The 12,578-nt window shown below is 35.9% G+C and overlaps 2 protein-coding genes across 4 annotated transcripts; one reads left to right on the forward strand and one right to left on the reverse strand.

Moving 5' to 3' along the window:
* Positions 1–3,667, reverse strand: LOC116307953 (uncharacterized). 3 transcript variants are annotated; one of them, XM_089034623.1, is made up of 7 exons: positions 3,437–3,667; positions 3,252–3,292; positions 2,972–3,164; positions 2,658–2,902; positions 1,443–1,487; positions 951–1,082; positions 1–676 (listed from the first exon to the last, which is right to left on the reverse strand). In XM_089034623.1, exons 4-7 carry the CDS (start codon positions 2,704–2,706, stop codon positions 198–200), a joined length of 705 nt encoding a protein of 234 aa, XP_088890749.1. In that variant the 5' UTR covers positions 2,707–2,902; positions 2,972–3,164; positions 3,252–3,292; positions 3,437–3,667; the 3' UTR covers positions 1–197. The 3 variants fall into 3 exon arrangements, with proteins under 3 accessions (XP_088890749.1, XP_088890748.1, XP_088890747.1); XM_089034622.1 differs by having other exon boundaries at positions 2,658–3,164; XM_089034621.1 differs by lacking the exons at positions 2,658–2,902; positions 2,972–3,164.
* Positions 3,668–7,002: 3,335 nt separating this feature from the next.
* On the forward strand, positions 7,003–12,322 carry LOC148909588 (uncharacterized). Its single transcript, XM_089034445.1, has 5 exons — positions 7,003–7,175; positions 9,277–9,355; positions 9,951–10,030; positions 11,008–11,155; positions 11,710–12,322. The coding sequence occupies exons 1-5, from the start codon at positions 7,080–7,082 to the stop codon at positions 12,039–12,041; spliced, it is 735 nt and encodes a 244-aa protein (XP_088890571.1). The 5' UTR covers positions 7,003–7,079; the 3' UTR covers positions 12,042–12,322.
* The last annotated feature ends 256 nt before the right edge of the window (positions 12,323–12,578 follow it).

Below are 12,578 nucleotides of genomic sequence, written 5' to 3' on the forward strand. Positions count from 1 at the left end.
TTAATGAATGAATATTTTATTCTAAGCTTTTCTTGAATTATTTATACACCGATGCATTTATTTCACTTTGTGATTTCTAATTATCGGCCTTTTTATTATGACCGATTCTACTGTTACATCCTACATATATTGCTTTGGAGAGCGTGTTTTATTTAGCATACAGTAATAAGCGTGTCATCATTTTTTCGTTAACAGTGTTACTTTGTGCACACTGCGCATGTCAATTCTAAGCCTTGCTTATAAGGATTGCAAGGCAGAGAACCACAAACCCCTTGAACTGGATACAAAAGAGCGCCATTATAATTCTTATGCGAACCAACGACAGTTTCTGCATCCCTGTCGACGCAGATAAAATCTCTTGGGTGGGGATGAGAGTAATGCTCCGTCATTAGGTAGCCCCAGTACTCCGTCTTCCATCCCGCGGGACACACGTTTGTCCCAGGGATCATCAATTTGGCAGTACGGGAAGGTGCATAACATACAGCACATGGAGCTTCGTGATCATGAAGTGGTTTTGTGAATAACTGCGCGTTGTCGCTGACTTCGTATTCGGTACCATACATTCTTCCACCATTTTGGAAACCAGGTTTGGCATTCACATATTTGGGATTCTCTGTGAGGCACATGTAGTTTGTGCCACCACCAGTATGCGTGTAGTGCTCTCCACCAATGATACCTTAGTGAAGAAATATAATTATTAAATTCAAATAACATTTCAATATTTCAATTTATCTTGACAATAGAAAGGAACCCCAAAACGAAGGAATCCGTGAACAAAACATAACACAAGACGCTGACGCACATTACATGTGCAAAACAAAAACAAAACAAAAAGCGAAGACAAAAACAAAAACAAAAAAAAAAACAACACAAAAAGTACCCACGTAAGACAAGACAGTGTAGTTAACAAAGCATAACTCCAGCGCAAGTTGAAAAATCTCACTCTTTACCTTTGTAAACGAGAGAAGAAATACGAGGGCAAGAAGTCTTTCCCCATCTAACGTACTGCACCCCGCCACCTGGAGGTCCTCGAGGACCTCTTGCTCCATTGATTCCTCGAACCCCTCGAAATCCTCTTGGTCCTACAAACGAAAAATGTTTAAGCACAATGTAGGATCTACTTTAATTATAAGGAAAGTAGAAGGACAGGGCAAGATTGTATAGAAAGTCAACCCTTATCTTTGACTTACAGTATGGGGTATTGAAAAAATTGAACCACGTATTTGAAATTGAAATTCCATACATTTGTGTTAGCTAGTTTCAGTGATTTTTATACCTTTATATAGTATAATGAATTAATAGTTCAGACTCAATTGAGACGAAAGGTTTCGCTATATTAAGCTAGTTTTGTTTGGAATTATCGTATCATCGACAGTCAATCGTTGCTGCATGCTCTGATTAAGTATGGATGCTTTGTGGCTGGTCAGGCTTTTATTTCTCACCCCTTGGTCCTTGTTCACCATCTCTTCCATTGTGACCGTCCTTTCCTGATTAAAAAAAAAAAAAGAAGAAGAAAAAGCAACACTTTAAAGTTTGAGCATTTTACACGGCAAGTGTGGCAATATTTGTAGTCCATACTTTAAGTACGTTGAAGCAAAGCAAGACAAATGGTGTCCATGTATAGTAGCGCAAAACTTTTTCGACTTTAGTTTAGTTTGGAGCACCCGAGAAGGGCTTAGCCAAGATTTTCCGAGGGGGAGGGGGGAGATTCAAAAATCCCCCATTTCAAGTATTTGAGTCTGCCGCCCAAAACGTGGAACCAAAACAAAAAACAACAGGAAAAAAGCGTGATTACCTTTTACTTCATTTTATTAAAGAAATTAAAAATTAAATCGAAAGTTACCATATGAATTATGAAAAGCCTCCCTTTGTTGTAACGAGGAGGGAACCTTGGCCACCTTACCCCCTCCCCCTGCCTACGCCCCTATAAATTAATAGATAGGTTAAATTTCGGCAAAACTAAAGAAAATTCCTATGTTAAACACTTATACCTTAAATCGTCTTGATTATAAATCAGTTAAATGTAAAAGTAACTTCTGAAATATTAACGCAAACTGAATATGTTATATATACTACAGCAAGAGAAAGAAAGAAAGATCTGAAAATATACGCGTATATTTGGGTATGCTCTGTTGAGCAACAATTATTCTTGACAAAATTTTATCACCTTCATTTATAGCCAAATGATCTAGCCTAGAGTGATTTTCATATGATCGTGAAAGAATAGGCAAACTAATAGTTAGTAGTAGACTCTAAACCAATGATTTTCTTTTGTTCTTTATCAACTATTACAAACTAAATGGTCTATTTTCTTTCACGGTCATATGGCAATCACTCTAATGTATTACGTGCAGCTATGCCTTTTTGTTATGCATGGTAGATATCATTAATTGAGAAAAATCAATCATCTACAAATGTCATATAATGAAGTTATTTGATTTAAACCATTTAATTAATTGTGTTTTCACAAGCTTGTGCTTAAAAGTTATTCCGCCGTGACGGTTTTGTATGTTTTTTAAATTTTATTTTTACACTGCTGCACACTGGTGTGGTCAGTGTATCTATATCAAAACGCCAAAGGAGTGCAAGAATTGAAAGATATACTCTATCTCTACTAAAGCATATTTGATTTTAAAATATGTAGCATTTTTATATACCTGGATTCCCTGGCATACCATCACTGTAGAAAATATTCTTGCCTTTCATCGATATTAACTATGCTTTCATCAATCTATATTTATTGGGTCCTTCATGAAACTCGCATTCAATACATACATCTATTTCCTAATCAGATTAAACGAAGATTCATTATCTCTCATGTCGTTATTATGCCACAAGATAGAAATTCTCGAAAGTATGCTGTGTTGATGCGTCGATGTGTCGTGTATCGATGCGCGGTTCACTATAAATACAATCAAAGAGAGTCTTAGAATCAATCTGTGTGATCTAATACAAACTATAATAGACTTACCGAATGTGTCCCTATCGAATCCAAAAGAAAAACTCAATAACAATCTCCCATATTCCTCTTAATAACTAAATTTCATAACTAAAGTTCACGTGCTGTGTTAACTATCTTAGTTCTATCGCAATAGTACCCAGTGTCTCTCGGACAACTCTTCTGGGCCTGGTGACCTGTCGCGTACAATCACGACCATCTCTTCCTATCAAAAACAAGCAAGATCATTTATAGCTTTCCGAATGTAATCATTCCCTTTAAAAAAATTAAGATGATACGATGCGGAATGTACCTCTGAGTTGCTGCACACCCAGGGCTTCAAGACGTCGAATTCTGTAAAAAATAATTAGTTATTTTTCACTGATTGAAAATATACGCCATGTATGAGATATACAAAAGTTATAAATCAACTTGAGCTTGAAGTCAATGACTAACAATCTAAATAGCATTAAGCAGTCTGGTACTTGGTTTGCCTACCTTGCTTCCATTCTTGCAAGGATTGCCAAGATTTTAAAACTAGGAGCTGGTTTAGCGGTGGGAAGATTATCTGCTCTTAACTCTGCCGGAAGACTCTCTAGCTTCTCATCTTTCTCTTCCTCAGTGGCCAGAGTCTGCGAAAAGCAGAAAACTTTTATGAAAAATCATTTTCTGGTAATTCCGACTGAGATCCGAAAAAAAGATTAGAACTCCTTGCTCTGAGCAAGCCAGCCAAAGGAATGAGGTCTGTAAAGAAAAAGAAAATGTTTAAAGGTAATTTTAAAGGGTGTTGGCTTGCATCAACACTACTTATTTGTAATTGGTTATCTGTACATTGCCCACTTACCCAATTGTCTATATATGGATATCGATCTCTTTTGATTGTTCGGTACGACATTGCTTGTAGTAATATCATAGGAAGCAAAGCGTAGCTGATCATTCGTTTATGATGTGAATTTTAAACGGACAGATATTTATCGGCTTCGATTCTGTCCTGGAACTGAAAATGGGCGCTGGTCGACGGAGGATGGCAGTATATTAGGCAGAGGCTGCGGAACGATTTGAAAGGAGGGTGTGGGGGGGTGGAGATGCATGATCACTACATTGCCTGCTGATCCACCTGAAAACAGTTAACAGTTTACTAGAGTGTATATGTACTACAGTTGTCAGTCAAAAGACCCAAAAAGACCCTTCATAAGTCATTCACTTTGATGAACTCCATGCTATGTTTTTCTTGATTACCTCGTCCATGCATGTCTAATAACTTTTACTTTTGTTAAAATATTTTAAAGTTAAATTTATACGCCAAAATTTTGCGGTAATACTGGACAATCCCACCACCCGATTCCCCCTTAGACTCATGAAATGTATAAAAAGGAAAAAGAATTTCGATTTAAATTTTTCTTTGATTGCCATAAATATCATGTTGTTATTCTACATGCATCAAGTACCGCGGTCATTAACTCGACACAAGCCAGCAGTTTGCTAAAAAGTCCTTTCATAACTCGATGTTTTTCTTGATTACCTCGTCCATGCATGTCTAATAACTTTTACTTTTGTTAAAATATTTAAAGTTAAATTTATATGCCAAAATTTTGCAGTAATAGGACAATCCCACCACCCGATTCCCCCGCCTATGTTAGACTCATGAAATGTATGAAGAGGAAAAAGAATTTTCGATTTAAATTTTTCTTTGATTGCCATAAATATCATGTTGTTATTCTACATGCATCAAGTACCGCGGTCATTAACTCGACACAAGCCAGCAGTTTGCTAAAAAGTCCTTTCATAACTCGAGAAGGTTAAGTAATTTGTAACCTCTGGTATTATTACTTTTTGATATAAATAAAACTACTAACGAGAAAAAAGAGTTCTAATCATGAAATATTTGCAGCAGTACATAAAATATGAGAGAGAGAGAGAGTTCTGTTCTTCTCATTTAACTAAACCTTGCGGTCCTTTTAAACAGCTTAAAATTTCATTACTCAAATTTGTAGATGAATATTATTTGACATTTTCATCCAAGCATAGAATAATTGTATTTGTATAAATAAGATTTTAAACAAGTTGAAAGCATTTGTATCTTTCAGTATAAATCGTAAACTATGAGAGCGTTTCCTTAACACATTTGTCTGGAACATGCTACTTTTCTGAGAATCACTCGTAAGCTAAGAAATCTTAATGTTAACGTTTTGTAGCTAAAACTTGAACAAAGAATCAAAAAAATTTTCTAGTTCATAAAACTTGCATGACTTGTCACATCAGGAGGGATCGAAATAAGAAGTAAAAAATATATAACATCGAAGATACACCATCAGTGGCGGCCTAAGAATTCGAAGGATTTCAAGGGGGTGATTGTTACCTAGAAAGGCCGTTATTTTCCAACTCAAAATGGGGTTGGCTAGTCACCGAATTCATCATTACCCCCATCTCCCCCTTCCCCCTCCCCCCCTCCCCCCTCCCCTGGTTCCGCCCTTGACCATGAAAAACATAAGAAATATCATCTTAAGCGCTAGCCATAACTCTAAATTTATACTCAACTCTAACCCTTCGCACTGAAATTATACCTAATCGAAAAAAACATAGTCGGGTTGAGATTTTTCAAACATCGAACTAGACTGATGGGTGTCAGGTTCTGGATGAACAATAATGAGGCTAATGTTATTTTACATATTGCAATTTTGCAGCAGCTCTCGAACAGTGATTCAAATTACATCCTGAACAAAGCACTTTTTCACTCTTCAAGCTTGTGTCTCATTCTTAGCTTTGATTGATTAGCATTTTAATTAAACCATGTTCACTTGGCCTCAATACCAGTACTGATATAACTGATTGATTAGTCACCTTCAGCCAATCATAGAATCATAAACGCCTCAGCCTTTATGCGTGTTATAAATATGCACTGTCAGAAATATATGGCTGGCATATCCAGAAACTTGAGCAGATCAAGAATGTTTAAATAAATTCGAATATTGCTGAAACTAGTTCAAACACTAAAGTAGTTTTGAAACTGGGACGTAAGGCGGGACAGCATTGAGCACTTGAGCTTGTCTTGATATTACAGTCTGGTTTTATCATTCTTATCATCTCTTATTATCATCATCTCTCACCAAAATAGCAGCAGTCATGACAACTGAAAACATTTTTTTGTAATTATTCCTTCAAAATTCCGCTAAGAAGGCCACATTTCGAGGTTGGTTACTTAATTTATCAGCAATTCTTTTTTTATAAATAAGAACCATAAAAACCCGTCGCAATCGCGTGACTCTGAATAAGGCAACTGCTATTAAACTTTATTATTAGAAACAGTTAGTTACAAGTCAGTTATTCAATCTTAGAAAATAATCTATTTATGTACTGCGCAAAGATGCGCACCAAATATTAGGTAAGAAAACAGAAACAGGAAGCTGGAAAATGAACTTCGAAAGGTGGGAGAAAAGTTGGTGGGTGGTTATTTAATATTTACTCAAGCCAAACAAACCGTAGTGTACCATTCTGCCACGAAAAGTGAAAATTTGACAGTAGTGGTTCAATTATGACTCCTTTACTATGAGTTGCTGTGCATTTATACAAGGTATTTGCGCCAAGAATTTGCGTTCTCTGCTCTGCCCTTTTCGACTTTTCCTATTTTGTTCATCTGACATCGAGACGGCCCGTTCCCGAAGCCTCAGCTCTCTCCTATTACGAGTGATCCAAAGCGCCCATAGTCTTTATCTTGATAATATAGCGGTGGCATAGCCAAAAAACAGTCCAAATTAATCAGAACTAATATAATACAATTACTCAAGCGAAAGGATAAATAATTTGTATGGATAGCAAATCTAATAGGAAGAGAAAAGCAGGAAAACCATTACAGTTAAACTATGAAGTATTTGGACGTTAAAGTGAAAATGACGTCAGAGTTGACAGCGCTGCTATCTTGAGTATTATTAGAGATTACTTCACATCTTGGACATGCGAATTGCTTAAAAAGTATGAGATAAAAAAGAAGAGGAAAAATGGAAAAGAAAAAAGAAAAACGAGACAGAAATATTTTTTACTGCATTACAATGCATTGTGGGATAGGACAAAGGTAGCCCATGTCTTTAAATCAGTCAAGTAAAAACGAAAGAGTTACTGTAATAGTTTATGTACTCGATCCACGATGATATGGCCGGGTGTTATAGCTTCAAGGTTACTCCTTAATCTTAGATTTGGATTTCTTATAAGTAACGGCTTCAACTCTAGTGCCACAAATAAGGTAAACTTCCAGTAATTAATGCCGTAGGCATAATTTTTAAAGTGCAGATCTTTTTTCTAAAACTGCAGCTATCTTTCCAGTTTTGGATGATATAATGGACATTTTAAACATTTTATGCTAGGGTAATCTTATTCTCTTATTGACAGTTGTTTATACGAGCATATTTTATAATAATCAAACTCACTTTCCCTACGTGGTCGGGATAATCTTGTCGCCATCTTGGGTTTTAGCAACAGTGTTGTCTGATCATTTTTCGCTAGTTAGTTCCCTAGGACCAACGTGGCTTCCGTGTCTATAACTTTCTATTCTAGTGGAAATGATTGCAAATATTTATAATTCTGGGGTACAGCATCTTTAGTGCTCTCATATTAAGCCTATCGCCATGGAAACTGTGCCAAGTAGACAAATGCTGCAGTAGTAATTGTCTTGATTTTATAGTAGTCTGGGGACTAGAACAGATTTCGTATCAAGTGAAAGAACTGTTTTCTCTTTCTCAATTATCTGATCCAAACACATTGCCAGGACTTCTTATATAAAACATCTGAAAACCACTGCACTTTGCATAATGATTTTCTGCGAATGTTTTTTTTTACGGGTAGCATGTATGGGAAATGCTGCTAAAGCGTCCTCACTTTCACCACAGAGGTTTTTTAATAAGTTTCTAGCCCTGCAGATACTATATGTTCATTGAGTTTGTTTGATGTGTTGTTCTCTTGTATGCTATGAGGGTTTTTTTCCCTTCATAAAAATGAACATGGCATGTGTGTGGCATGGGTGGCGTAGTGGTTTACCGCTCGCCTCTCACCACGCTGTCGTCCGGATTCGAGCCCTGGCTCAGACTGGATCTTATGTGAGTTGAATTTGTTTGTTGTGTTGTTCTCTCCCTTGCCACGAGGGTTTTCTCCGGGATCTCCGGTTTCCTCCCTCCGTAAAAAGCAACATGTGAGTTGAGTGTTGTGTGTCGTAAACATAGAATGTAGTGGTAGTGCGTGTGGAGGGAACCTCACAGAAGAGCGCTGCATGGGGAATGGTGGTTGTAAAATATAATTTAATTTAAATTTAATTTAACATGGTAGTTGAGTGTTGTTTGCATAGAACATTGAATGTATAAGTAGGGTGTGTGATATAAAAGTGTTCCAGTTAGTGCAAAAGTGCTAGAACAACAGTTACTAGACACTTAACGTTAGTTCATCCAATCAGAGTGTTCAGACTTTTGCATTCATGGTTATGCAAACATTCAGACTAGTATATGGGAGGAAAGACTAATGGGGCAATAATTAGGCATGGCCAGGATATTTTTTCAGGGTTTGCTAAATAAATAAGAAATAAATTAACTTTACTGTATTCAGAGAGGGTGACATGTCATAACATGTACAGTCACAATCAATAAACTTGCATGTGGCCCTCTATTTTTAATGTCTCTGAAGGAGACGGGATCATATGCCATTTTATGTGGTCATCTGAGCCACAACAAAAGTATAACCATTTGCAAATAATTATTTTTAAAACAAATACAGCACCTTCTAATCAGATTAAAGACCCTGAGTGTTGCTCTAGCTGAGGCTTTAATGAACCACAACCTCTTGCACGACAGACTCTCATCCAACTCACTGAGCTTGTACTGGGTGTGGTCATCTGAGCAACATTGAAGGTTTAACCAGATTTTCCCCCTCACATTCATTAGAAATTATATACATTGTCATTTAATATCCACATCAATCACAGCTAACTGCAATCCTACTGCTAAAGAAGTGCTTCCAGGCTGCAATCAAACCATGCCCAGAATCATAGCCTATTGATTATTATTATTATTATTATTATTATTAATATTATTATATTTAGCTAATTGATTTGATTGTTATATGCTAGTATAGCAAATGCTATAGCTACTTCTGCTAAATTTTCATTATTTTTTGAATATCAGAATTTAGTTTTATAGTTGTTAGTAATTTAGGATTTTTAAAAATTCAATTTGAAAAATAATTTCTCAAAAAGTGGGGGGATGGGGTCTAAAACCTCTCTAGCACCTATGTCCGAGCTTCAATTAAACTACTATCTATATGCAGTTGTTTGTAGTTACGTCAAACAATTTATTTTTTAGGCAAAAGTAGTGGCAGCAGTGTTTGTATCAGCAGCTCAAGCAGCAACAAGGAAGCACAAGAGTCCAAGAACAATAGAGGGTGTGTAAATATATATATCTATATTTTTTCTCATAATACTGCATGGCTTATAATACTAAATATATGAAAGAACCAAAACAAATTCATGTAATGAACTTATTTGCAAAGCCTCCTCCAAATCTCCTTGGCTGTTTTTTCTCCTTGGGCTTCCTGTGGTGAGGTTTAACACAGGGCTCCCAACAGAGAATATATGGGGTAGTCTGCGGAGGGGGCTATTATTTGCTCTTAAAGTAAGTTCTTGGTTCTGGTAATTATGCTATTATTGTTCTTCTTAATTGCACTTGGAGAATCATTTTCGTGTTGAAGTAAGTTTTGGTGGTTTTAGTGGAATAGAATACCTTTATTTAAACATGATAAAATAGAAAGCTAAAAGCTTGTGTAAGTCGTGGATGTTAATCAAGGCCTATTTTATGAAATTCCATAGACATATGCTGTTAAAAGTTTGTGTTGTCTGACAATGTCATGAAACACTTTAAATTGGTGGACCTTCACCAAAACCCTGTTTTATTTTTAAGGCAAACTGTATGCTTTTGCACAACTCAGACTGTGGGTTGGAAGCATTCACAAATATAAAAACTATGTTTTCTTTTCTTAGTTGTGTGTAATGACTTGACAAAGGAAAAGGTTGATGCTATTGTCAATGCAGCAAACTCCTGGCTCAAGCATGGAGGAGGGGTATGGAAACCTTTCTGTTCAATTTTTTTAACATATCATCAAAACTTCATGAATAATTAATGAGCATTTAGACCTATCAGGTCCTTCGAATCCATCACGTTCATCATGCATAGATCTTTATACCTGATAATAGTTCAACATGGATATCTTTATATAAAGATTTTGAAATCTTTATAAAGGACCAAAAGAGTACAAGAGCATGTCACGAATAAGGACCCTAAATGCTCATTCTATTATTAATTAATTTTTGAAGTCATTTAATAAACTCGCAGATCGTGTTTTATCAGGTCTAAAACCAAAAAAAAAAAACCATTATATAGAAGAATAGTAAATGTTAAAAAAATAAAACTATAAAAGATAAAAAGACTAGTGAAAAAGCAAGACCAAAAAAACAAAAAACAAAAAACAAAAAACAAAAAAAATCAATAATGAATGAATGGATTGATAGATGAATTGATGAATGAATAAATATATGGATGGATGGATCAATGAAGTAATCAATGAATGAAGCTTGGAAAATAATTATATTGAAACTAAGATCTATATATAATGGTAATAAGTGATAAGAAAAAGAAACAGAATAATAATGACAAAAAAAAAAGAATTTAATTAGCTAGCCTATGAAAAGCTAAAAGATGAAAACAAGGATTTTTTAACATACAGGCTCTTAAAACAGGATTACCTTGATTAACATATGTTACTTAAGACTTATGAAAGAAGACAAGATCGTACGTGGCTGTGTGATGTGGTCTGCATATGCTTCACCCATTGTACCCTTGTCTCCAGTTGCAGTGGTTAGAACATCCGACTAGTATCCAGAGGGTCATGGGTTCGATTCCTGTCTGGAGCTCAGATTTTTCTGAGTCAGAGGTTGTTCCAATCTTGTCTTCTTTCATATGTTATTCTACTCTATTCCTTTACTTAAGACTTATTATTTATAATAATTATTAGTATTAATACTTATAATTTATTTAAAGGTTGCAGGTGCCATTGTAAGTAGTGGAGGAGAAATCATCCAGCAAGAAAGTGATGAATTTGTGTCTAAAAATGGTCCCCTACCAACAGGAGATGTAGCTGTGACAACAGCTGGAAACTTACCTTGCAAAGTAATCATTCATGCAGTTGGTAAGTCTAGTTATTTGACAGATTTAAAGGACCATTTATTTTTTACGGGCATGGGAGGGCTGGTTGGTTTCTGTTTATTTTAAATTAAAAAAAATTATGACACTACCTGACCTGAATTTTTTAAAGTGGTCCCCTATTAAAACAAGATAATTTTTTGTATAAATTTTCTAATTATCTACTTATTTTGGGGGTGGCTTCCTTAAATGCCATATCTTTTTATATAGCTCCCTTCATCCCACTAGCCTTCCTATGCCTGTAAAAAATAAACAATGTCTTATAATTATGATAATGCTTGATAAAATCTTTTAAGCCGTTGCCTCTGGTGTCACACAAGAACACCTCAGGCACGAAGGGGGTGAAAGCAATGACTTGTAGTACCCTGACTTTGCTTAGCAGACAGTTTGTTTGAGAGTTTGATAAAATGTTATCTTTTTTAGTCTCTTAGGTTCATATTTATATCAGCAAACATTACCCCTGTGTCCTTTTTTATTTCATTCTGTTGGGAATGATGGCAACACATGCTAACGGGGGAAATCCCTGCTTTACTTTTATAGGTCCAGTGTGGAGAGGGGGAGATGCAAATGAGGAGAAAGAACTGCAATCAGCAGTACTTAACTCTCTGGAAGAATGCCATCGTCGTAACTTGACAAGCGTTGCAGTCCCTGCAATCAGTAGTGGCATCTTTGGATTCCCCAAGGATCTATGTGCCAAAATTCTTTTCTCAGTAGCTATTGATTTCCTTAGCTCGAAAGAGGAAACTACTCTTACCTGTATTCGTTTTACAAACTTCGATAAACCAACTGTTGATGTATTTAAAGATCATGCAGAGACGCTTATCAACAAACCGGGCTTAAAAGTAGAGTTTTATCCACAAAGCATGCTGTAGGTTATGTTATATAAAGATATGGAACACATAAATGAGGTTAACCTCAAATCCACTTAAAGGTCACTAAGTCCAAAGCAAGGATGTCGTAGAATATTTCATAAAAAATTTCGTTTACAGCTTGGTTACTAAGCGGTTAAAATTATTTTCACTTTCTGCGTTGGATAAAGAGGCAAGAATTAGAAGTTTGTCTTTAGTTGGCTTTAATAGGAAAACGCTAGGAAGCAAACAGGTTTTGTAGTCACAGAAAATCTTTACCCCAATAAATGTGAACAAACGTGTTATATGTGAGTTTTGATTCTAACACATGATCACATGCTGCGCATAAACCGTTAAGGAAGTGGAAGGGAGAACGGAAGACCAACTTCCTCTAACTCCCTGCATAAAGGCACGGAGATTTTTACTACTCATGAAAAGAAATTTCCCCTCTTGAGTCCCCAATGAGGCAAACTGACAAAGGTGACACAGGTGCGCAATTGGAATAATAAGGACTTCGCTTGAATTCATTACTTTATAGACAAGACGCCCAAATAGACGTTC

The sequence above is a fragment of the Actinia tenebrosa genome, unplaced genomic scaffold, assembly GCF_029948245.1.
Source record: "Actinia tenebrosa isolate PJP-AT-01 unplaced genomic scaffold, QUT_ActTen_1.0 PGA_scaffold2__45_contigs__length_23673736, whole genome shotgun sequence".
Taxonomy (NCBI): domain Eukaryota; kingdom Metazoa; phylum Cnidaria; class Anthozoa; order Actiniaria; family Actiniidae; genus Actinia; species Actinia tenebrosa.

What these genes read in the sequence shown, in the direction of transcription:
- LOC116307953 (XM_089034621.1), bottom strand. An exon ending in TGGTGAACAAGGACCAAGGG is followed by an intron (nt 1,083 to 1,442) that starts GTGAGAAATAAA and finishes TTTCGTTTGTAG; the next exon opens with GACCAAGAGGATTTCGAGGG. An exon ending in TTCTTCTCTCGTTTACAAAG is followed by an intron (nt 677 to 950) that starts GTAAAGAGTGAG and finishes TTCTTCACTAAG; the next exon opens with GTATCATTGGTGGAGAGCAC.
- LOC148909588 (XM_089034445.1), top strand. Translation starts at nt 7,080, where the DNA reads ATGATATGGCCGGGTGTTATAGCTTCAAGGTTACTCCTTAATCTTAGA. An exon ending in ACTCTAGTGCCACAAATAAG is followed by an intron (nt 7,176 to 9,276) that starts GTAAACTTCCAG and finishes TTTATTTTTTAG; the next exon opens with GCAAAAGTAGTGGCAGCAGT. An exon ending in AGTAATCATTCATGCAGTTG is followed by an intron (nt 11,156 to 11,709) that starts GTAAGTCTAGTT and finishes TTACTTTTATAG; the next exon opens with GTCCAGTGTGGAGAGGGGGA.